Source organism: Urocampus carinirostris, chromosome 8 (genome assembly GCF_059441175.1).
Source record: "Urocampus carinirostris isolate Australia breed hairy pipefish chromosome 8, RoL_Ucar_1.0, whole genome shotgun sequence".
Taxonomy (NCBI): Eukaryota; Metazoa; Chordata; class Actinopteri; order Syngnathiformes; family Syngnathidae; genus Urocampus; species Urocampus carinirostris.
The window spans coordinates 23,826,552-23,851,533 of NC_142356.1; the positions used below are offsets into that span (position 1 = coordinate 23,826,552).

At 40.7% G+C, this 24,982-nt stretch overlaps 1 protein-coding gene and 1 pseudogene across 5 annotated transcripts in view; both read right to left on the reverse strand.

The window, feature by feature from the left end:
- The window catches only part of lrba (LPS-responsive vesicle trafficking, beach and anchor containing), a 283,083-nt gene extending 263,967 nt beyond the window's left edge, over positions 1–19,116 (reverse strand). For all 5 annotated transcript variants that reach the window (XM_088342023.1, XM_088342026.1, XM_088342025.1 and 2 more), the window contains exon 1: positions 18,296–19,116. In XM_088342023.1, coding sequence (XP_088198149.1) covers positions 18,296–18,448 — 153 coding nt within the window. In that variant the 5' untranslated portion in view covers positions 18,449–19,116. The remainder of the gene's footprint in view (positions 1–18,295) is intronic.
- A 2,227-nt stretch (positions 19,117–21,343) lies between these two features.
- On the reverse strand, positions 21,344–21,479 carry LOC148361277 (U2 spliceosomal RNA; annotated as a pseudogene).
- Positions 21,480–24,982: the final 3,503 nt, after the last annotated feature.

Sequence of the window (24,982 nt, forward strand, 5' to 3'; positions counted from 1 at the left end):
TAGATATAGACCATTTACCGTATTTTCTGCACTATAAGGCGCACCTAAAACTCTTAATTTTTTTCAAAAGCTGACCATGCGCCTTATAATACAGTGCGCCTTATATATGGCTCAATATTAAATCGCAAGGTCTCGCAACTTACGCAACAGCCGCCGACTCGATTTTCCCCCGAACGTGGAGTAGTCCGCGGTGTATGCTGGGATTTATATACCGGCGTTTCATTGGCTAACCAATGTGTCAATCATCATTTGAATCGATCGCTATTGGCTAAAGTTATTCGGAGCCTCGGATAGGCCAGAGGGCCGAAACAAGCCCTGCAATTGGCCGAAAAAGATGTGTCAATCATCGGTTAAATCGATCGCTATTGGCTGAAGTTATTCGGAGCCTCGGATTGGCTAGAGGGCCAAAACAAACCTTGCAATTGGCCGAAAAAGATGTGTCAATCATCCGTTAAATCGATCGCTATTGGCTGAAGTTATTCGGAGCCTCGGATTGGCTAGAAGGCCAAAACAAACCCTGCAATTGGCCAAAAAAAGATGTGTCAATCATCCGTTAAATCGATTGCTATTGGCTGAAGTTATTCGGAGCATCGGATAGGCTAGAGGGCCAAAACAAACCCTGCAATTGGCCGAAAAAGATGACTGAATAGCAAGCTTGCTAAACTACGCCATGAAGGAACATGTTTCATTAGTCTGTATTTGTAAACATTTTACTCTCCTGGATTTACTACACTTACGGTTGTAAGAAGACCATGATTGCGTATCATTATTGAACGTGAGAACTTAGGTGAGCTATGCGGCTTTATATTTTCACAGTATCTTGTTTTAGAAAGATCTTGATGTTGCTGTGATGAGTTGAGTGAATTAAACTCAAATCCAAGTGTTTATTGTCATATGCACAGTAAAGTTGCGAGCGAAAAAGAAAATGGAAACTAAGGAATGGTTGACATTTCTTGAATCCCAAGATTTTAACCTTCCGAATTATATTTGAAATGATGCATTTGAGTGACATCGTACGGACACCGCATCCGCACGTGTCTACGACACGTATTTGTTTCTTTGCAAGCTTTGGGAATGTTAAGGGGGTAATCAGTTTGACTGAATCATCTGACTGTTTTGTCGACGTTCCCATTGTAGCGCGTTAGAATAATCCGGTGCGCCTTATCTATGGAAGATATAGGACCAAAAACTATTTTTTGGGGGTGCGCCCTATAACCCGGTGCGCCCTATAGTGCGGAAAATACGGTAATTTGTTTGTAAACATTGCGTGGTATCCGGTGCTTGAGGCTTAGCCTGGAGGCAAAGAGCACTTGCACTTGATAAGAAGACAGAAGAAAAGAACACTGTCGTAGCAGCTAAGTTAAGTCATGTTGTGCATTTGTGTGGTAGAATCGGAGTAAAATTGTAAGTGATCGTAAATTGAAGTTTTACAGGATTCACAGCAAACATTCCTGATCAATTAAAAAGAAAAGAGTTGTAGTTTAAAGCAAAAACATTGGACCGAGAAACTTATAAAAAAATGTTCTGGTTTGCAGCGCACACTTCATATCAAGTAAGAGAAATTAAACGTTTATGGCTAGGTCCACACTGGAGAGCTTAATGCTCAATTCCGATTTCTGGGTGAAATCTGATGTTTTTATGAGGACGCTCATTTCCAACTAAATGCGACTTGTACGCAACTTCATCTCCTGTGTGAACGCCACAAGTGTCCAGCATACGCAGAAGAGGACACGTGACGTCAGATGCAATGTGCTAATGTTTGCGGAAGTACTCATGGATGTTACCAGCGGAGCGTTCTCCCCCCAAATATTAATTAAACCCAAACCTCGCTTCCCCCTATACAATGCTACCCATGTGGTGTGATTTAAATGTAATTATGGTTAACTACCACTAGGGGATACTATCGCTTTATTAATGAACGCCAGTAGTGTTCACAGCAGTGATGTCAAGCAACATGTTTGGAATCCAGTTGTATACAATGGGATGTTGGCTGTTCTGTGAGTTACAAAATAAACAAGTGTTCATCTTGCATGAATGTATGAAATCATGACCGTCGCAGTTGTTTAATTCTTCACTTCCTCCCACCTGGTTGAAGGCAGAATAGTTACATCTGCCGCCTATCCACAACATGCAAGTCGCATGAATGCACCTTGACTATTTGGACTGAAATTGCGTTCCAAAAGATCAGATATGCATCAGAATTAGAACCACATATAAAAACTGGACTGGGTCTGGTGTGAAGAAAAAACAGATACGTTCTGACAGACGGACTTTAAGAGATCTGATACAGGTCGCGTTCGTGCAAAAAAATCTGACTTCCCTGCAGTGTAAACCAAGCCAAACATTTTTGCTATCGAGTCCATATTACTTATATAGGCAAAATATCTTTTTATTGTGTTAGCTTCAGCTAAATGTTAGCGTGTAGACCAAATGCCAACAGTAGCCTTGTAAAAATTGCGTAGTCTCAAAAGAAAAAAAGGCACGCGTTACAACCATTGGGCATACAATCCAAGTAATTTATAAGATACATTTAATTATAAATTCACTTATTTTGTCTTTTTGTTTGTTCACATATGTAATTGTTGATTTTGCCTCTAATTTTGTCAGAAAATCGCAAACATATTCGTGTAGCTAAACAATACATGTGGAGATATTTTTTTAGACAAATCTCTCCCCATATAGCTGTTGGGTAAAATGCAATAGTATGTGGCTTACTTTTTCAGTTGCAGGAAGTTCTTCCCTATACAATTTACCACTGTGAAATTCTACCGTAATTTTTTGCATAGGCCATGACAAATGTCTATAATTGATATGTAATATTTGCACTAATACACATTCTATAGTGTCCTATTTAAATGTGGACCTGTCCTCTTGGACGTGACCCATAGGGAGGGGTGACGCTTCATAGGACAATGCAATAGCAAAAGAGAAGCTACCAGAGAGCAGTGTCATTTTTAAGCAGATCTATTGTGGAACATGGCAAAGCATTTACAAACAGTTTACCCAAAATCGACACACATTTTTATCCATGAAAACACAACATTAAAATTGAGGCATTTTCAAGGATTTTAAGAACCCGTACGGGCCCCTTCGTACATACAGTGCATTTTTGTGAGATGAAGTGGTGCGATATATGTGTCTTGGAACAATAAAATTAGGGGCTGAAGAGACGATCTCGGGAGGAGAGTTTGTTTCACAGGATATGCTTAATAAATTGCAAAAAAATGGCCATTGATAAGGTAAATAAAACAATGTACCCAGTTGAAAACAAAAATCAACAGTGAACAAAAGCTGTCTTCATCTTAATAATAAAGATGTTAATCACAGTTGAGTCGAAAACAGCAGTGCATGTTTACACTCTGGCAGATGTAATTGAAAACCACTTTCCCAGCGTGGAAGTTGTTTTATATTTTACCAAAGTATAGCAGTGAGTATCTTTTGTATTCGAAATTTTATAATGTCCAATTAAATAATCAGCCAATGCATGAAAAGATGTGGCCTGCCTTTCTACATTCAAAACCAAATCTGTTTCAAAACATGACGTGCAGCCAGCCACACGTACATACACTTACAACTCCCCGGACTCCATTACACTACACTGACCTTATTATCTTTGTAACTCTCATTACACTCTCTAGTTCCCAGTAGAAACATTAGCACTCATGATTAGTTTCAAACAGGAAAGCTCACACTGGCACTAGAAAAGAAGCCTAATTTTCTCCAATTTATGCTCATCAAAAAACCCAATGCAGGGAGCATTACAACGCCATGCGAACAAAATATCCACCTTATGAATGTTATCTGGAAGTGACAAACAATGACCTGGAATGAAAACATTGGGCAGTAGAGATAAAAAGCATTAAAATGGCCCCCGCTGTCGAAAAAAGTGAAAACAAATTGATAAACTGCAGCAGTGGGAAAAGAGGAAGGTGAAATGTTCCATCAAAAGCAAAAAAAAAATCTGTCAGCGTCCATCTAATAATATCTTCTGAAGGGTGTAAAACTGAAACCGCAAATTATAAGCAAGTGGATGGCTTCACGAAGCGCCCAAACACAACAGTGAGGATACATCAATTTTGCATCAGAAACCATAGAGCAGGGGTCAGCAACCATTTTGATGTGTCTTGCCACTTTCAAATGTCCTTGTAAAACAGTGTGCCACACCAAGATCAATGACTCGCAGATTTTTTTAATATCCAAAAGAGCTGTAATTTTACACCAGTCCAAATATTCAACATGGATATACATTTTAATCGTAAAACTCAGTGTTTTTCAACCCTTTTTGAACCAAGCTACACTTTCATTTATAAAAAAAAGGTTCCGGGGCACACCGTCCGTCGAAAATGTTTGAAAATTAAGTTATGTCAAATATTTCACTGTTCTACCTCATAAGCAGATAATTAGAATATAAAAAGAAGAAAATAATACTTAATATATAAAAGAATTGTGTGCTTTATGTTTTTATTTTTTACAGTGCAATCTTAAACCGCCTTGTTAAACAAATTAAGTTATTAAATGTACTGTGCTACCTCAAGAGCAGATATTTAGTACATAAAAAGTATATAAAGATCTACTGCCACCTACTGATATGGATGACTATTACAGTTCCTCATCTGAAGATTGCAAAAATACTGAATGGCTTGATTTTTTGAAAAGATAAAATTGGGCAAATTCCAGCGGCACACTAGACAAGGTCTCACGGCACACAAGTGTGCCCTGGCACTGACCAATTTATCTTCCACTATGCTTGTTCATCAATCAACTAAAAAATGGATGTGAATGACAAGTGGAAAGGCCTGTAGCCATCCATGACTACAACTTTTTGCCACAAGAATTAACCAGAATCAACCATTCTTCATTAACAATGAACTACAATCAAAAAAGAAGTGCTATTGACACCTACCATACCATTCATCAATAATATGTTGCAGAAAATATCAAAACTTGAAATAACAGCAGCAAAGCAGAAGGCACGTGCGCACACGCACACACGCTTCTTAAAAATATTCGCCATCAGTAAATGGTTTTCTGTGCTTTGCTATGCAGTGAGCAATGTGATAGTGTTGGTGTTTTTAGCGATGACAAAGGTTTTCAGGGTCTGTGTTTATTGGCCGTATTTGGACACAGCGCGTTTTAATGTGTGCGCCTTGTCAGACTCACGCACTCTCACACGAAACAGAAAAGGAGGGGCGCTAAACACGGCGTGCAACTGAAAAAGTATAAATGTCAGGTAAAAATGCACTTTAAAAAAATAATAATTATTATTTGTATTATTTGCCGTGCGCTCGCGTGCCACTGGTTAACCCCTCGCGTGCCACTGCTGGCACGCGTGTCATAGGTTGCCGACCCCTGCCATAGAGGATACCAAACATTGACAAAACTGAATCTACAAAAGATGATTATTAAAAGATTCAACTTTTGACTCGTTAATACAGGGTGCGAGAAATTAGCTTAAAATTCTGATCATATCATAAACTCATTCCTCAATAGTTGTAAATCCAATTACCAAGTATTGTAACTGGGAAAATGGATAAAAGACATTTTCTTTCTTCTTTTTCCTCGCCTCGTCTCTGACTGATCAGGGGTCGGCTCCCATACACACACGTGCGACTGTGTACAGTAAATGATGCGACAATAGCAGTACCCAACCCATGTGTCGCAGCACCAATCGTTGAGTCATTAGATGACCAAACCCCCTGATTCCAACCCTTAGGCAGAGCGCCAAGCAGGGAAGCAATGGGCACCCCCTTACCCCAAGGCCACCGAGCTGGTTAAAGGACAACAGAACATAAACGCATATTCAATTCAAGTTAGGTTATTTTTAAATGTGTGATAAATAAAGCATTCTATAATTAAAAACACAAATACCATTGGGAACTGTTTGTTTGGAACCGTGGTACTGTTGCATGAGAAGAGGTTACATTATTTTTAGCGGGATCAAAAGTATGGTTTACTTGCACGTTTACATAAATACATAATTCAGACTTTAGGGAACAATTTAATCATCATACATATTGGGTACATTTTAGGGCTGCGCGATAAGGCCCAAAAATAAAATCAATTATTTTTCAGTCATGCGATTTTCATCATTTACAAATAAAAGATTTAACCAAACCCAAGAAACCATTATTTAAAGAACACTTGATTGATTTACAAAAACAACCCAAAAACACCAACTGTTTGAACAGCTTAGACAAATAGCTGGCTGAACTTCAGGTTAAATGTGAACTTGCTTAAAACTACAATAAAGTGGTTCATAGTGATTGTAAAGATGTCTTGTAAAACATTTAACCCTGCATTTTGTAACTTGCAAAGATAACATTAGACTATAGCTCAACTTGTGATTTCACCGTTTTCTTATTCAGAACTAACTTTGAGTAAATCTGATTTAAGTCTCAATATACTTTTATAATTCATTTAAAGAAAAGACTCAAATCAACAATCTCTTCGAAAATATTTGTTTTTATTAATTTTCCAACCGCTTATCCTCACTAGGGTAGCATGGGAGACGAAGCCAATCTTAGCTAACATTAAACAGTGTAAATGATGACTTCATCTAATTAATTCAACTGAACTGGTGAAAAAGTTTCAGGCCCGATAATGCTCACATTATTTTACAGATCCCCTACTAAGACAAAAATTGAAAATGATTGGTCATGTTTATAACTTTTGATTAGGAAACCACTGGTCCAAACTTAAGTACGACCAAAACAATATGATGTGTAATACATTAATGTTTCATGTGTGGACAACTTGGAATAAAATGTTTGTGATTTGACGAGTTCATGCTGAAGAATGCGAGTGATTAGGGGCGTCCACGGAAAGGGAAAGGAGGTGATTCTATCAAAGAGTAAACAAAGAATTTCCTTCTTTGGTGCATACCATTGACTGAACATGACACCACAGCTCTGCACATTTGGTGACATTATGCTTACAATATTAAGAACCAAACACCTTTCATTTTAATTCCACCTGATGGTGCCCTCTCGTGTTTGCTTTAAAACCAGTATTGCAGGTAATGCGCTTTGCATTTGACACCCTCATGAATACATTTGCTGGGAGTAAATGGCAGTTAAAAATGTCATCCAAGTCTGAATTTTTTGCGCTAAGAAAAAAGTGCTGGGTAACGAACAACAGTATAATGTACTTGATCCTTGAACCTTCCATAACTTGATACTGACAATTGGCTAGGTCTGTTTTGGAGACTGCCAAAAACAGAACAACCTTAGTTAGATCCTGCATTCTCAATTATTGATAATCCTACAGACAAAATTGAAAAGACAGTTAGTGAAGAAATTGAACAAGAAGGACAAAACATGACACTTTCTTACCAATCAAACAAAAAATATTGCAAAGTTGATGTGAGTTGATGAGAAAGGTTATGATTTGATTTAATGTCTATGATGTAATATGCCAAGCCAAAAACATCAACTATGTAGACACAACCTCTAACATTTACACTGCACGCTGCGTGACCAGTGCTGCTCATCTAGCCATGAGATGGGACTGGCCAGAAGTCTGGGCATGTTGGAAATAGACCGGAAGAATATTGAGCTTCCAGCAAAACCGAAAGTTTTTACTTTGATTAATTGTGTTGCGGATGTATGACATGAGAATGGTGAGTTTTGATAGAGATAGATAGATAGATAGATAGATACTTTATTCATCCCCGGAGGGAAATTCACATTTCCAGCAGCATCCCTGAGCTGAGAACAATACAATAATAAAGCAAAAAGAATACAATATACAAATACCCAGTGTGACGTGCAAATGCCTACTGTAGCGTGTTATATAAAATATCTAAATAGTGCTACACAGAATACATATTGCAATAAAATTCGGTAATATGCAATGTAGGGGGTGTGGTTTAATGTGGGCTTTAACTCTGCCGGGTAGAGTTAAAGAGCCTCATGGCATGAGGAAGAAAAGTTCTCTTCAGTCTGTCCGTAGTACAAGACAGTGACAGCAGTCTGTCGCTGAAACTGCTCTTCTGTCTGGAGATAATGCTGTGTAGTGGATGCGATGGATTGTCCATGATTGACCGCAGCTTTTCCAGTGCCCGTCTCTCAGCTACTGTTGTCAGGCTGTCCAGCTCTGTGCCCACAGCAGAGCTCGCTTTCCTTGCCAGTTTATTGAGACGAGAGGCATCCTTCTTCTTGACGCTGCCTCCCCGACACGCTGCCGCATAGAAGAGGGCGCTTGCCACAACTGTCTCATAGAATATTTTCAGGAGCTTTTTACAGATTTTGAAGGAGGCCAGCCTTCTGAGGAAGTAAAGTCGGCTTTGCCCTTTCCTACATAGAGCTTCTGTGTTGGCAGTCCAGTCCATGTAGGTCTGGACAAATTCTACACATTCTCCTTTGATGGTTACAGGAACCGGGTGAGTTCTAGTTCTCCTGAAGTCCACCACCATCTCCCTGGTCTTGGTGGTGTTCAGGTGCAGGTGGTTTGCGTCGCTCCATCGGACAAAGTCCTGAATCAATTTCCTGTACTCCTCCTCCTGCCCATTTCTGATACATCCCATGATCGCAGTGTCGTCGGCAAACTTTGATCACTCACTATGCAATATCTAAGACAAATGCCTGGTCACAACAGGATCTAATCTTTTATCTTAACATATATAAAAGGGTAATTAAACAGTCACATTGTGACAAACAAGCAAAATCATATTAGATTTTCGGCAATGTAGTTCCTTTTCTTACAAGCCAAGTGTAATATCTGTGAATGTGAGCCACACGACTGCCAAGAAGGAAGGTGAATGGGTCCAGAAGCAGGCAATTTCGGTAGTCAAGTATTAATCCCGATGTCTAGGTATTACAATATGTTTCAGGCAATTCTAGTAAAGACCATAGGCGATAGGAGATGGTGCTTAATCAGATACAATGCAACAAACAGTTTACAGTACTAGCATCTAGAGCAGGGGTGTCAAAGTCAATTGGATGGAGGACCGAATAAAAAATTTGACAACATAACAAGGGCTGGACTTTTCAAATGCTACATATAGTATATGTAGACAGTGAAACATCCATCCTTCCATTATCTGCACCGCTTATCCTCAGTAGCGTCGCGGGGGGCGCTGGAGCCCACCCCAGATATCTTCGGGCAGTGGGCAGGCGACACCCTGCACTGGTTGCCAGCCAGTCACAGGGCACACAGAGACAGACAACTCACTCGCACAATCACACCGAGGGTCAATTTGAACCGGCCAATTAACCTGACATGCATGTCTTTTGGAAGCCTACTCCTCGCCCAGCGCTCTCAGCACTAAAGGTAAATTTGTTGTATCGTTGTTTGCAGTATTTTGTGATGTTTGCTTTCATAGGTTCAAAAAGTTCCTGACCCCTGGCGTATGGCTTCCCTTTTAGCAAAAGTGGGCTCAATTGACTCCCAAGAAAAACTAGCAATTTTCTATCATCCCCTCGACATACTGTAAATAGTTTTAACAAAATTGGATTAAAATACAATGAAGTGAAAAAAATATGTTAACCATTAAAAACACTTTCTTAATGGCAAGTTATCATACAGTGAAAAAATAATTCGTGGTGTATGATACAATAATGTACCAATCTCAGGGACCGATCTGGCCCCCAAGCCTTGACTTTGAATTATGTGATATAGAGTTTTTGGTCAGCAAAGAGGTCTCTGACCTACATTAAACACTTGAATGCCACTTCCAAAAAATACACTTTTCAGGATGTTGTGTACACAAGATTGATGGAGTTGTATTTATCCTACAGTTGACATTTAATATGTTATATGTGTTCTCAGCCATTTTGAAGAGTTCTCAGCCCGTAAACTAAACTCCAGGGCCATGAGTTGTTTTTTTATGTACAGACTGTGTTTTTGTTCTCACATACCAACGAAATACATCCTGACCTGGCATCCCATAACTCAAGATTGTTCTTCACCAAAGAGCCTGGGAAAAAGGAGTTTCCCAGGACCAAGGTCACCTGTCATCATTGGATGGAAAGCAGACCTTCGAAAGAAGACTAATCAACTCTACGTAGCAAAGGCAAAAACTGAATATTAGAAGGGAGGTTTTTCGAGGAGATCCTCAGAGCCAGAGCCGAGCCGAGCCAGAGCGCAGCAAGCAGGGCAGAGCGAGCGAAAAGATGTCTAACAACAGAATGTCGGCGGCTCTCAATATGATGATTAATAAAGTAACTAATTATAAAGAACCGATTCTCTTTGTCCTATATTGCAGAGCGTTTTATTATAAATGTTGGAAACGTGAACCTAACAAAGATAATTACTTCTAAAACATTTCAAGATTATGTTATTTTAACATGTGTGTACCATATGGAAAATAACAGTGAAATGTCAGTCAATCCATTTATTTGACTACGTTTTACCAAACATTTACCAAACCAAGAGTGTCAATTGGTGTAATTAGTGAATATTAAACAAGAAATACAGTGTGGGCCATTTTGCAGCAAGCCCCCTCCTCAACATGCAAAAGGAAGAAAAATTCAAGAGGTTGCCAATTTGACCTTGCGCTCAGGTGAAGCTACATTACGCACCAATAACTTGTCAAACCCCCGCATAGACCCACAGATCAGCCGGGAGCCCAGCTGTCAGCCCAGCTGTCCTTCACTTGAACAAAAACGGACTCGTTCTAGACTCAAAGTCACATCAGCTGCTGAGAATGTTCCCTTCCATTTGCTAAATTTCTGATTATAACAAAAGCAGTTATCATTATAGTTGATGGATGTAATTCATAAATAAAATGGTTGCAATCTACAACAATGAAGCAAATTGAAGCCTGAAGCTTTTCTTACAGAACTTGAAAAACATCCTAACTGAAACACCGACAAGCAACATGAGCGTTCAAAGCTAAAATTACTTTCTGACTGAAAATGCAATGTAAACATTTAAAACACACTTTTTCAGGAGTTGGTGAGACAATGCTGACCTTTGAACAGCTAACAAAGAATCAAAATAGGTTGTTTCAAAGTAGGTAGTAGAAATACTAATATTAAAAGGTGGGTATGTACATACACATTTGCCTGAAAACATTAATCCTATCGCAAACCATATGGATTTGAAGTCAGGACAAGAAAAAGCTGTAGTGCACCGTAGTCAGGCTTTATAAGCAATTCAACCCACAGGCAACACAAGAACACACAAGATGATCTGGGCAACAATTGCACAAGACACATCTGAGAGCCAAGCCAAAGTGAAATGCATTGAAACAGTTAAGCTAACAAACTCATAGTGGGGAACAACTATTTTATTCTAGCTAGAATTATGAAACAAGAAATTATTTTTTGATGACAGCAGCGAAAAAGTATACAGTAAACCCTGTCTGAACAGAATGACCTCTAAAGATAAATTAACGGGCTTTCTGATATCTAAAATCATTATAAATTCCGATTTGCGTGTGTGCTTGTATGTGGCCTATAGGCTCTGAAACTGCTGAACCGTTTTTTGACACAGTTGTTCTTTAGGCCTTCGTGAGTGTCTTAAGCTAGGTTTGGTGGCAAGGTGACCCCAATAAATAAGAAGTAAAATGCTAAACATAGTGTTATGCCACGCTCCCGCCAAGCCAGGGGTCCCTGTTCATCCTCATCACTGCTGGGCAAGTTTTCAAAAGCTGCTGAAAAAAGGTAACCGGTGCAGGACCATATAGGCGTTGCTCATTGGTGGCAAGAGCTGGTGGAGCGGGGAGTCTTTTTTTTTGTAGCCATTTACTGAGGAGCTATACTTGTGCAAGCAGTTACTGGAGAGTGGAAGGTTACAAGTGGCAGGCAGGGGGGCTTGTTCGGCTCGCCAGTTAGTTCGCCTCACAATCCCGGAAGCACGTATGTTGCCCTGGAGAGGGATGGGTGCCACCAGGCTGTACTTGCCCAAGACGCACCACAGGAATTGGTGCCCCTACGACCCTAGTTGTTAAGGGATCCAACCAACCAACCAACAACTAGTTAGGTAGCTGAACTAGCAGGTTTATGAACCGAGTTAGGAGGCAATTTTAAAGCAAGCTTAAATCAGTAAAAATGAAATGAAAAGAAATGTCAAGAAATAAAAATGGATTAAGACGAGGTCACTACGGTGACGGGGATCCATGTTCACCCCTTGACGTCTCGAGCACAACTGACGTGTGCTCGGCAAATCGCGCTGAATATACACGGAGAAAGGCGTTTGACCGTCACACGCGTTACACACGCTAATTCATGTGATAACGCCGCGATACAGGCGCAGAACAAACGTGCTATGACCGTGCTCCACCCGCGATTACCCGCTAAAATTCCGCGTCCTACCCGCGTGTAACCACGCCCTGGCCGCGGCCGTAGCACGTCGTTCCGCGTCTGTACCGCGTCATATCCGCGTGTGTACCACGTGTGCCGCCCGCGGTTACCCGTGGTCTAAAGTTTTAAGCAGCGCAAAACTTTTTCGCGGGGCCAACCGCGGGTGAATTTCTTGCCGCGTGTAAAGCACGGCTGTATCTCGTCTGTATCGCGATCTCAAAGCGTCCAACAGCGTCTGCTTCACGGGCAGAAATTTCTGGTCGTGATTCAGCCGTGATACAGACGCAAACGGCTGTGTGAACAGGCCCTAAGCACAGTTTACATTAAGCTCACAGAGGAAAGGCTGTCTAAAAATACGTTTCAGATCGTAAGAATTTTTTTTTTCTTTTAGAAAGAGCAAGTTAATAAAAATGTAGGAAATCTCAAAATACTTTCCATTTTCTTTGAGTTTCTTTGTGTTTCCTTATGGGAATATTTGGAAAATTTAGCTTGTCTCAAGATTATTTTAAAACAGACTTGTGCATCTTTTAATTTTTATAATGGCTGTCTTGTACAACCTTAAAAACTAACGGCTTTATAAACATAATAAGAGGGCCTCCATGAACACATTTTTACAATCGAAAGACACAACAAATGATTGGACTATAAAGGTCCAATATGACAAATCAACCGTTACCAGCCTGACAAAGCAGTTTTGCAGGTTCTACCTTAACTACACCACCCCATCCCCCCTGTGCTGCCAAACAAGCTGAGCTTCCCGTTGCATGTTGTCCTTCACACTGACTCAGCCTTTTCAAATTTTGTCACCTGTTATTGCAAAACTGTCCAATTTGTGATGGAGAATCCTATCAGAATTCCACTAGTTGAATCAAGATAGGGATTTTAGAGTGGCCAACAGGTTGTGTGCACACACTCTCTCACAGTACAGGCACACTATCACTGACCTGGATATGTCAGAAGCTTATTTGCTTCTCCAGGCAATGAGGATCCTGACACCAGCCATCACGTCACATTCAATTTACCACTTGCAAATTTCAATTTATCTGAGCGTCAAACCCAATAATTACTGATTCTCTTAAGTCTTTGATTATAAGGCTCAGCAATACAACTGACACCGAGCACTTATGTGAAACAGTAGGCCAAAGCATCTTATTAGACTGATAGTGAAAGTCGTTGACAAGTTAAAAAGGGCTCGGTACAAAATTTAAACGTAGAAATAGACCTGAAATATTAAAAAAAGATAAATAGGGCATCTAGGCTTAGAATATTTCAAAAAAATCATACAGTAAATCGATCCTTTCAATTCAACACTGGCCAAAAAGTTGTATGGTGGCAGTTTCCCACAATGTATTTACATGGCGAGCAGTGTTAATAGATCCAAAGATCTGGAATTTCCACCTTTTTAACTTGTTACATTAACAATGAATTCAACCCTCAAACCGAGCACTCATTATAGATGGGATTGAAAACAAAAAATGAGCTATAAAACAATGTTTCTCTTTATGACAGTAGATTAAAGTAAAATGCAAGTACTTCAATGAAAGGCTTTATGATCGTAGTTACCATGAATGTTTCCAACTCTTTAAAATTCCAACAATGTAGATGGTAGGTTTCATGTGGGAGTAGACAAATTCACTTTTGCACCATTATTTCTTGTTCCAAAAGTTATTAACATCTAATGCTTTAATTTTATAGGAACTCTAAGTATGAGTAAGAATAAAAGCTCTCAAAGTTGCATCATGGGGTTTGTTCCAACAAAGATGAATTTAAATGATATAGATCACTATGTTGAATGGGCGAATTAGCGGGAAGAAAATTCAACAATAATAATATAAACAATAAAAAACACCTAAAGTGAGGAAAACAGTTTTGCTGATACAAAAAGATCTAATGAATGCATCATTTATTGTTCCAACTGGTCTTTAAAAACTAATTTACGTACAGTAAATCTGAACCACATAAAAATGATCAGCCTTCTGAATATCTCATTTATATTCATTCAATTTAAGAGCCACCTATCCTCATTAAGTTCACAGGGGGTCTGGAGCCCATCCGAGGTGATATCGGGCATTGGGCTGGGACACCCTGGACTGATTGCCAGCCAATTACAGGACACACACAGACATACAAGATCCATACTGGAATGCAGGCAAAAGGAATGCATGCCAACTTCGCACACGGAGGATGGTAGCTGGACTCGAACAAGGGATGAACTGTGAGGCAGATCTTTTAACAAGCCACCCGCCAGGCTGCCCAGCGTTTATGTTATCTATTTTGTAAAAAAATGAGACAAAATTTTATAATTATTGTTAAATATGTTCATTATGGATGTTTCTTTTAAGTTATTAAGTCTTAAGAGGCATTTTCTAAATCCATTTAGTAGAGTTCAAACCAGTGACATTCAGTCACCTTTCATCTAGGAATTATAAATTAAAATTATACTTGATACTATTTAAACTTTATATTTTTATTAAAAAAAATCCTAATTCTAAAACGTAAAAAATGTGAGAAAAATAGTACCGGTACATGTTTTTGCATAGTATATATATATATATATATATATATATATATATATATAACGTCATCGGTATATTTATTCGAATTATTTCCAAGATAATGTATTTTGAAGACAGTCCGTCTCGTTTTTGACTTCCTGAGCTCTGATGTCATATGAAGCACAACAGCAATCTGGCAAGCCAGTCACCCAATTGGTTTAAATGTTTTGGGGTTTTTTAAGCCAAGTTTTGGTAGTTTTTGTGGAAAATGGCTAGGAGTTGTGTCGCAGATGGCTGCAGCAATACTACAACAAAACAGAGAACTAACAAAACACCAACCCAGCTAGGAGAAAAAAAAACAATGAGCACGGCAGGCTGGCCAGCTAGATGATTGCTATCGGGGCGAACTTAGACCAAACACAACTGGAAGCCTTCAGGAGTCTACACGCTAACGGGGAGCTATCTGGACAATGTTATTTTAATTGCAAGACAACCAGCAAAATCATGAGAGGAAGGGTCACAATCACATGCCTAAAATTAGGTGATGTCAAAAAAGGAATGCACGCTGTACACGCAGCAGGTAAACTTACTCTTTGATGACCAACTCGGACAAAACAGTCAGAAGCCCCCCAGCTACACGGTAAGCAAAGTTCCCATTTCTCCAAACTGAAATGAGCGCTATGCCTTAGCTCGTTACTAAAATCCTTGCCCGTCTTTCAATGGGACGCGCCATTTGTTTTGGTTATCGTAGTCATTCGGTGACGTCACAGCTCTGGGTGATTTGAGGTCAAACTGTCTACCTATAAAATTGATTTATCGAGAGCCATTTGGCATGGAATACTTTGGAACGTATCTGCAGGATTGTGGGGAGAAACACAACATGTCCTATGCCCAAAAAGGGGTCTTTTATAATCTCTTAAGTTCTTTCTCATTGAACTTGACAAATGTGAATTTTCTTTTTCAAAATCATAACAATTTCATATTATGAATATTATTTCTACCTTATGTATGTCACGTATTACTGTGCAGAGCGTCTGAAGAAGCAGAATAAGGCATACATTTCTCTTGCCTCAAGGCAGAGGGCAATAGTGAGAACAATGATTCTGATTTGACACACACCTCAGCTTGATGCTTTTATTCAAAAGGAGCAGTGCAAAAACCTAATTTGTAAGGTAAGAGATCTATCCATTTTCTGCACCACTTATCCTTGCTAGGGTCACAGGTATGCTGGAGCCGTCATTTTATCTATTTATTTTTGGTATTCGTGAATAATTTGCACAACATGCACTTACTTCACTCAAGTAATTATTCACGCAGTGCTCTGCCATTAGTATTAGTGCCTGGTGGTGGAACAAGAGCCTGGTGGTAGCCAGGCCTGTAAAGCACAGGGGAATCCTTGAGGATGTGGCAAATTTCATATATATATATATATATATATATATATATATATATATATAAATATATGTTTAAACATCTTAACATCGACTTTTAAACTGCTCCTTTCTCCTTTTCGGTTAGCTTTAGCAGATTACAAACATTATTTAATCATTGTTGAAAAATTACTAAAGCAACATGAGTGTGGTTTAAGCCTTTTTTGATAAACATCGTATCGTAATTTGTGAAACTGGATATTCCAAGTGTTTAATTTTGGGCTTGGAGCCTGCTGCTGTTTGAATTGTTACTGTGCCATGTGCTTTTATACCGTTTCCTGATAAGTGAAAGATACGCCCTAAGCTGGCTACGGCAAGACAGAAGGGTCAAAAATAAAGTACATAACATCAGCAAACCAAATATCAACCACTGGATGTTTGTATTACATTGTAATGGATTAAAACCAGGGCAGTACGGCGGATGATTGGTTAGAGCGCTTGCGGCACAGTTCTCAGGTCATGAGATCGAACCTGTGTGGAGTTGCATGTTCTCCCCAAGCTTGCGCGAGTTCACTCCGGGCACTCCAGTTTCCTCCCACATGCTAAAAACATGCATTTCAGGTAGATTGGCCGATCCAAACTGTCCCTATGTGTGAATAAGCGAGTGAGTTGTCTCTGTGTTCCCTGCAACCGACTGGCAAACAGTTCAGGGTGTCCCCTGCCCACTGATGGCTGGGATAGTCTCCCGGGCCCCTACTAAGGATAGGCTGTGCAGATAATGGATGGTTGGAATAAAACAGTCAAAAGACACCAAAGAGAACAGACTGACTGGGGAGCATGTGAAGTTGAATTCTGTACAGCAACCTGAGAGAGGATTCTAAAGCAGTGTTTCTCAACTAGTGGATTGGACCCCAACCTGGGTCACAGACCCATTTTCAGTTTGTCGCTGGCTGAAAAAATAATGCAAAGAAAAAAAAAACCTTGGGTAATTTAAACTCCTTAACAGAGGAGAGTGATAATTCCTTCGAAATGCATGTCGACACCTCCAGTTTTGCACCACAGGAAAAAAAACGATAACGTTTGTTTACACCTGTTGAGCATGGCCAAAAGCTGATAAAGCGGAGAATATATGAGATACAGATTTTATCACCTTGACAAAGCCACTGAAGTTAGGTAGATAAATAGATAGATACTTTATTCATCCCCGAAGGGAAATTCACATTTCCAGCAGCATCCCTGAGCTGAGAACAATCGAAAATAACACGGGAGCTGCTGGAGTGGCTGCCATTCGTGACGGCGCCGGAAGAAACGATTCAATTTGAATCATGTACAAACAAACAAACAATTGAATCATGTATGGTTCATACCGGCCGAATATGAACACAAAACTTTTCTGGTTCTCATAACCATGTGTACTGTATTTTCTTTAAAAGACATCTATTTGAGCATTAAAGTGAATAGTAAAACTCCTGGCTTGTGTCGTCATTGCAGTCGCTGTCAAGCTCATTTTGTTGCACATGCAAGTGCATCCTTTTCTTACTTTCACTATCGTCATGCTATAACAGCAAATAGAAACAAAAAAAATGCGTGGACAGGCATGAAACAATGCTCTCTCTCCCACTACCGCTTGCACATAACTCATGAGGTAGGGGGCTTATGTGTTCCGCCCCGAACGGCTTTGATAAAAGTTAAATAAAAACAGATTGATGGTGGAAAAAAAACAAGGGATCTTTGAGCTCAGTTGGATATTGTTAGTATATACTTAATAATAGAGAACATTTTCTACTTCAACTTTTTAAGGACACTTCAAACAACACACCCCACTTTTCAGTCGTTTTGTTTGCTAGTCATTTTGGGTCTAGGGGGTGGGGGGTGTTAATGTATACGTCTGTATTGTACCATCTTCACAAGCCAATACACAATTCTATACACTTGAGAAGTGGATTTTTGTTTTTTTTTGGGGGGGGGTCGCAGCTTTTCAATACGGTTGAATGGTCTGTCCTGGGTCGGACCAAGTGTGAACCACGGTTCTAGGGAAAATCTGACATGCAAAAGTGATGCAAGTTAATGCTTTGAAAGGTTTTGTGTCCTGACATAAGATTCCCACTTTTCCCCCTATTTCAACAATGATCCCTGCATGAACATGCTACCTGCGGGCTATTCCGAGCGCGCATAATCAGCTTACCAGGTTGAACACAGTCTCCACGACGTCTCGGTTGGAAACTTCCCCGACTTCCATAAGCCCGGCCAACACAGCGAATTTCATCCGGATGCCTCGGATGGGCACAGCGGGGTTGAGCGGCAAAGTGTCCGGCGTGGAGGTGTCCTCGCTCGCCATTGTTCAAGGTGGAACAGGGAAGGGCTGGCGTAGTCCACAGGTAAAACCACCTGTTCGCCTCCAATGGCGGTGAGAAGTCAAATGGAGGCAAAGAGAGCAGGAGGCTCTCTTTAATGTCCCCCTGGGTTCGTTTGTGACCGTCTACAGGGACATAAGCAAGAGTATGACCCTTGCCATTCACGAAGAGTAAAGTCAAATAAACCACAATGAGTGTCGGGGCGCTGTGTGAAATGCCTCCGCGAACTACTCTTCTTTTCGGTCCGTAACTTGATAGCTCACAAATAGATTGATGTTGTCCAAGGTGGCTGAGGTGAAAGGGTCCACAGTGGCAGGAAGAAGCACGAATAGCCTTCCCTCTGTAGTTTCTTTCTCGAAAAGAATCCAAAAAGAAACACTTTATAACCGGCGGAAGTCTCTGTTGTCAATGAGTCCGCACACTTGACAGGTAGCGGCGCCAAACTCTCAAAGCTCGTACACACTCCGACTGAACCAACGCACAGAAGGGGGTGTCGAATGATGGTGTCCGGTCTCCTCACCGAGCCGGGTAGGTGTTCTCAAGCCAGGCCAAAAAAAAGTAAAGTGATCGGCCAGCACCGTGCCGTGTCCACCTTTCGCTTCCTGATTCGCTCCCCGGTAGCATTCAGACCGTCAGCGCCATGACAGTGGAAGGCAGCAACCCTCTAGTGAAGAAGTGTGCGCATGCGCGACAAGCAGTCGTCAGTCGTAGGGCTTGTTCTGCTCCAGAGGCGGCTGGCGGGCGACGCAGGTGTGTGTGCGGCTCAGGTGGCACTGACGCGCGTGTGCTCTTTTTTTTTACGTCGCCATTTAAAAAGTAAACAAATAGTTATTACTCCAGTCTGGCCATTTCACGTCAGTGGAAAAACATTCAAGCCCTGTAATAGTCAATTGTTATTTTTTTTAAACAAGGGTCACAAATGCAATCGATTGGGACAAAGCCAGGGTTAGGTTGAAGTTGAGCTGTATCGTTTTTTCCACAAGAAAAGCTCCGATAAAAGCATTGAACTGTTCTGAAATATTTTTTTATACTCAAAATGAGATCTAAAACATTAAAAAATAAAATATATAATAAAATAAGCAAATCTGTCATAAATAATCAATAATAATAATAAAATGATGTGCAGCACGGCAGCGCAGTGGTTAGTGCGTGTGCAGCTTCAGTGATCCCAAGAGCCAAGAAGCGTTCCGCTGGTTCGAGAGCGTTCTCCATCCAGGCACCGGTGCTGTGGAATGCTCTTCGGCCTGAGATGCGATCTGCAACCTCAATGGAAATGTTTAAATCTAAGCTTAAAACACACTTCTACACTATAGCATATGAATAACCTATACTTTTCGTGGACAATATCGCTGTATTATTTGTGATTACAACATCCTTTGCGGTCTCGTAATCCTGAAAGGAGGATGCCACATGTGCGGTTCCTTCTCAAGGTTTCTTCATTTTCCTCATGCTGAGGTTTTTGAGTTTTTCCTTGCTCTCATGTTGGTTCCAGATCAGGGGATGATGTAATAATAGTCTGAAAAATAGTCTGTGTAATAACCTGTGCAGCCCTTTGAGACTCTTTGTGATCAAGGGCTATACAGATAAAAATGACTTGACTTGACTTGACATGAGATCGAACCTTCCTTTGTGGAGTTTGCATGTTCTCCCCATGCTTGCGTGGGTTTCCTCCAGGCACTCCGGTTTCTTCCGACATTCCAAAAACATGCATGTCAGGTCAATTGGCCGGTCCAAATTGTCCCTAGGCTTGAATGAGCGAGTGAGTTGTCTGTCTCTGTGTGCCCTGCGACTGGCAGGCAGCCAATTCAGGGTGTCCCCTGCCCACTGCCCGAAGATAGCTGGGATGGGCTCCAGCACCCCCACGACCCTACAGAGGATAAACGGTGTAGATAATGGATGGATGGATCGATAATAATGATACAGCAATTAAAACAGACTTAATAGACTAAATATTTAAGTAGAAAAATAAAATTATTACTATTTTGATTAAAATTACCCCATGACCCTAGGGAGGATAAGCAGTTCAGAAAATGGATTCAAATGTACATGTCTTTATTAATTCTTTTTTTTTTCAGTCACATGCCGCTGCCCGTCAATGCCAAAGAATGGGATGCCGCTTTCCACTGAAAAATGACAGTGACCAGATGATGAAGGTGCTGTATCTAAGTGAGATCAGGAGGCTCCCCCTGCTACCCTTATTCATGGTAACCAGTACTATCTCTTTCATGTGGGGGAGCGAACCCCTGCTGAAAAAACGGCCTGTAGAGGGGTGGGTGCCACCATGCTGTACTTGACACACCTCAAGAAATGGTGCCAATACGACTCTAGCGGTTAGGGGATCTGTTAACTGTGAACTTCCTCCTTGAAAGTGGCATTGTATTTTGTCTTACATCAAAAAATGAGTGCTTAAAGCACGCGGAAGAATACAAACTAGAGGGACTCGTACTTTTTGCCTGTCAACCGAAGCCAACTTCTAACCTTATTAATGATCACAATTCCCCTTACTAAGAGATAATCAAACTTACAAAGAATCAAATAGAATACCGCAACAATATTGGAAATCTACGATGACGTCGTCTGCTAGCAGTGGCGATAACAAGGCGATCTAGATTAGAGGTGATATATGCAAGACAAGATCGGTTTGCCAATTTTTTTTTCCCCAGGACAAAAATTGTTGTACAGAGTACACAATTTGAAATGATCAAAAATCATCTGGGGGTTTGGGGTTTTTAAGGGTTATTGATCTATCTTCGTTATTCATTATCCATTATCCGTTATCGGTCAGTTCATAATACGCTACAAAGCCTAGGAGCCGGGACACTTACTCTCACCCAATAGGCCAAGCTAAGGTCCTAGCCCTAAAGCCTTGCTGCGATCATTGCGAATGCACCGTTCCCGGAGGTACTGCAATACCGGGCCGATGCGTGGAGTGGACAGAGCAAGCTCATAATCCATCTCCGAAATGCAAAAATCAAAGATACTACACTTGATCTTAGCCAAAAGGTCAGTCGTAACCCACGACTGCAATATCGGGCCCCTTGGCCATTAGGGGGAAAGCAAATTAATTTTCAAGTATGTAACTTTGCCCAGCCTTTCGCAAGGTTTTAGTTTTTTGGGTACCTGTATATGTCACGGTTGCCATGGCGCCCAATTGGCCCCGCCCATGTGGCGTCAGCTGCAGCTTGTTGACAGATTGGCTCCCTGTCCGTATTTAAACTCTGTCCTGTCAGTCCCCTATTGTTGGTCCGGCTGCGAATCTCTGTTTTTACCCAGCAAACCCTTTTTCAGCTGTCCCGTTTTTTTGCTCCTATTTGTCTCCCGCTACGATCTGTTTTTATCTCGACCACGTCTGCTTTCCCGTGCTGAATAACGATCCGTTTCTGATCTCGACCACGTCTACTTTCCTCTCCTGGCTTTCAACTTGTTTCTGATCCCGACCACGTTTTTGCTCTTCTATTCCGGCTACTGACCCGTTTTTTTCCGTTCCCGACACCGCCATCGCTCACCACGGAAGTCCCACTTCCGCGTTCAGAGCGACCTGCTTCCCGCGTCCAGCAATACCCGGATCCTGGGCGCAACCCTTCCCCTTTCTTCTAATGATACTTGTGAGAAATGTTACACAAGTGGGTCCTGTTTCCGTTCTGGTCCTGACAGTATAGGCAAGGTGGAAGACAGTTTCCTCTATATGAGGCTCATGTTTTGTCAAATAAATACAATTTCCTTGACCTACGAGTAGAAAAATGCATGTTTGTAAGAAAGGTCATGTCCATCCATCCATTATCTACTCTGCTCATCCTCACTAGGGTCGCGGGGGTGCTGGAGCCCATCCCAGCTGTCTTCGGGCAGTGGGCAGGGGACATCCTCAATTGGTTGCCAGCCAGTTGCAGGGCACACAGAGATAGACAACTTACTCATTCACACTATAGGGACTATTTGGACCAGCTAATTCACCTGACACGCATGTTTTTTGAATGTGGGAAGAAACCTGAGTGCCTGGAGGAAACCAAAGCAAGCACGGGGAGAATATGCAAACTCCACAATGCTGAACCTCTGCACCGTGGGGGCCAGCGCTAACCACCAAGCCGCCGTGGCGGCGATAGTTTGCGTAGTTTGCGTTCGTTTTTGCTTATTACATAAATCGATGTTGGTGTTTTAGGTTGATGTTAAATTACATACAAAGTGCATCCGTTGTTCCATACCTTATCTTTAGTTCAACAGCACTGAAGATCTACATTCCTACCCTGGAACGTCCCCTTGTTCCAATCAGTTAATTTTTGGTAACCAACGTGGGCTGCACTAGCAAAAAGATTTCATGTTAAAACCCAGGAACAATCATTTGCGGGCCGCAAATGGCCAGCAGGGCCTGAGATTAAGACCCTTGGTTTGAAACAATTGTAATCCCCTTCATCCACCGCAGTTTTTACCTTTCAATCTGCGCTAAAATAAGGGAAATTTGCCATGTTAACATTAAATATTTTACACTCTATGTTTCTTTTAAATGAAATGGGACATTCTGAAATCAATTCAGCAGCACGGCGGCACAGTGGTTGGCGCGTGTGCGGCACAGTTCTAAGGTCTTGGGAACTTCATGTTTGGGTTCGAATCCAGCTACCGGACTTCCTGTGCGGAGTTTGTATGTTCTCCCCGTGCTTGCGTGGGTTTCCTCCGGGCACTCCGGTTTACTCCCACATTCCAAAGACATGCATTTCAGGTGGATTGGCCGGTCCAAATTGTCCCTAGGTGTGAATGAGCGAGCGAATTGTCTGTCCCCGTGTGCCCTGCGATTGGCTGGGAACCAGTTCAGGGTGTCCCCTGCCCACTGCCCGATGATTGCTGGGATGGGCTCCAGCACCCTCGCGACCCTACTGAGGATAAGCGGTGCAGCTAATGAGATGAGATGAGATGAGAAATCAATTCAAACATTTCTGAATTTGTCATCTGAGTGTTTTAAGAGAATGGAAAAGAAGAACACAATAATATTTTAATGGTGGTTTATTTTAGAGATATTCATTATCAAATGGTTTCAGCTCTATGATTGTACTCAACTATTGAATAGTGATTCATACAGATACCGATATAACAGTAATATAAAAGTCACTTCCCTTTCCAAAGACATGGCTGATATTTTTGAAGAATTACCTTCAAATCTTTATGTACCATTTTCCTTAGGATTGCATTTGATTAAGATATAATTTTATTATTCCTGTAATTTGTAGGCCCTTATTTTTAAATGGCCTATAGTGTGCAGCCGCTACTGTTATCGGCCGCCGTTACGGATACAGACATCTTGAAAATTGTTGTATCGACACCAATACAGATACGTTTTGGTATACACACATCCCTAAAAAAAGAAAAACAACTGTACCAAATACAGGACAACATTTTTGTGTTGGATAATAATAGTATTACTGCAGTGTAATAAATTTGGCAACAAATACAGTAGTTTTATTAACAGGGTGGAGGTGTGTTTTGAGGGTAGTTTTGTAAAGTTTTAATGTATATTAAAAAGGTCAGAGGGGAGTGCAGGACTTTGGGCACAATAATGGTTGTTTTTAAACTATTTAAAAATAAAAATGAATTGGTCGTTTTTTTTCATGTGTACCAAAAACGGGTACAGGTTAGAGAAAAGTATAGTGGGTCCTGGGAGTTATTTTTGTTTACAAATATTGTTATTTAAGCACACACATACATACATACATACATACATACATACATACATACATACATACATACATACATACATACATACATACATACATACATACATACATACATACATACATATATACATAGATACATAGATACCGTACATACCGTATATACATACATAGATTCCGTACATACATACATACCGTACCTACATCCATACATACCATACATACATAAATATCGTACATACATACTTAAATACATATTGTACATACATACATACATACATATCGTACATACATACATACGTACGGAGGTACGTACATACGTACCGTACATACGTACCGTACATACGTACCGTACATGCATACATACCGTACATACCATACACACATACCGTACATACATACATACATACATACATACCGTACATTCACGCGATTGGCACACTAAAGACTGACATTCGGATGGTTCAATCAGCTTAAGTTATCTGGGGGAATCATTTGTCTCACTTTACCAGGTTTGACCAGGAAGCAGGTGATTAATTCAAGAAATGAAGTAGTTGTTGTTTTTTTGGGTCTCAAGTATTTTTGTAAAAAACACACTACTTTGAGTGTGGCCAGAAATAGACAGATGAAATGTCATCTGGCATTACCAAATGAATTAATCCTTACAAGTTTTCACACCTATATTGTTTCCGCGCTGTTGATTATTTTTGCTGACACCATTATCAGGAGTGTCACAGTCAATTGCCCACTATGCACAGATGACAAAAACTCCAACCAAGCTTTAGTCTGTTTTAACTTAAAATGTGAACATATTTATTTGTCAAAAATTGTTTTGAAAATTCTGCAATACACACAAAAAAT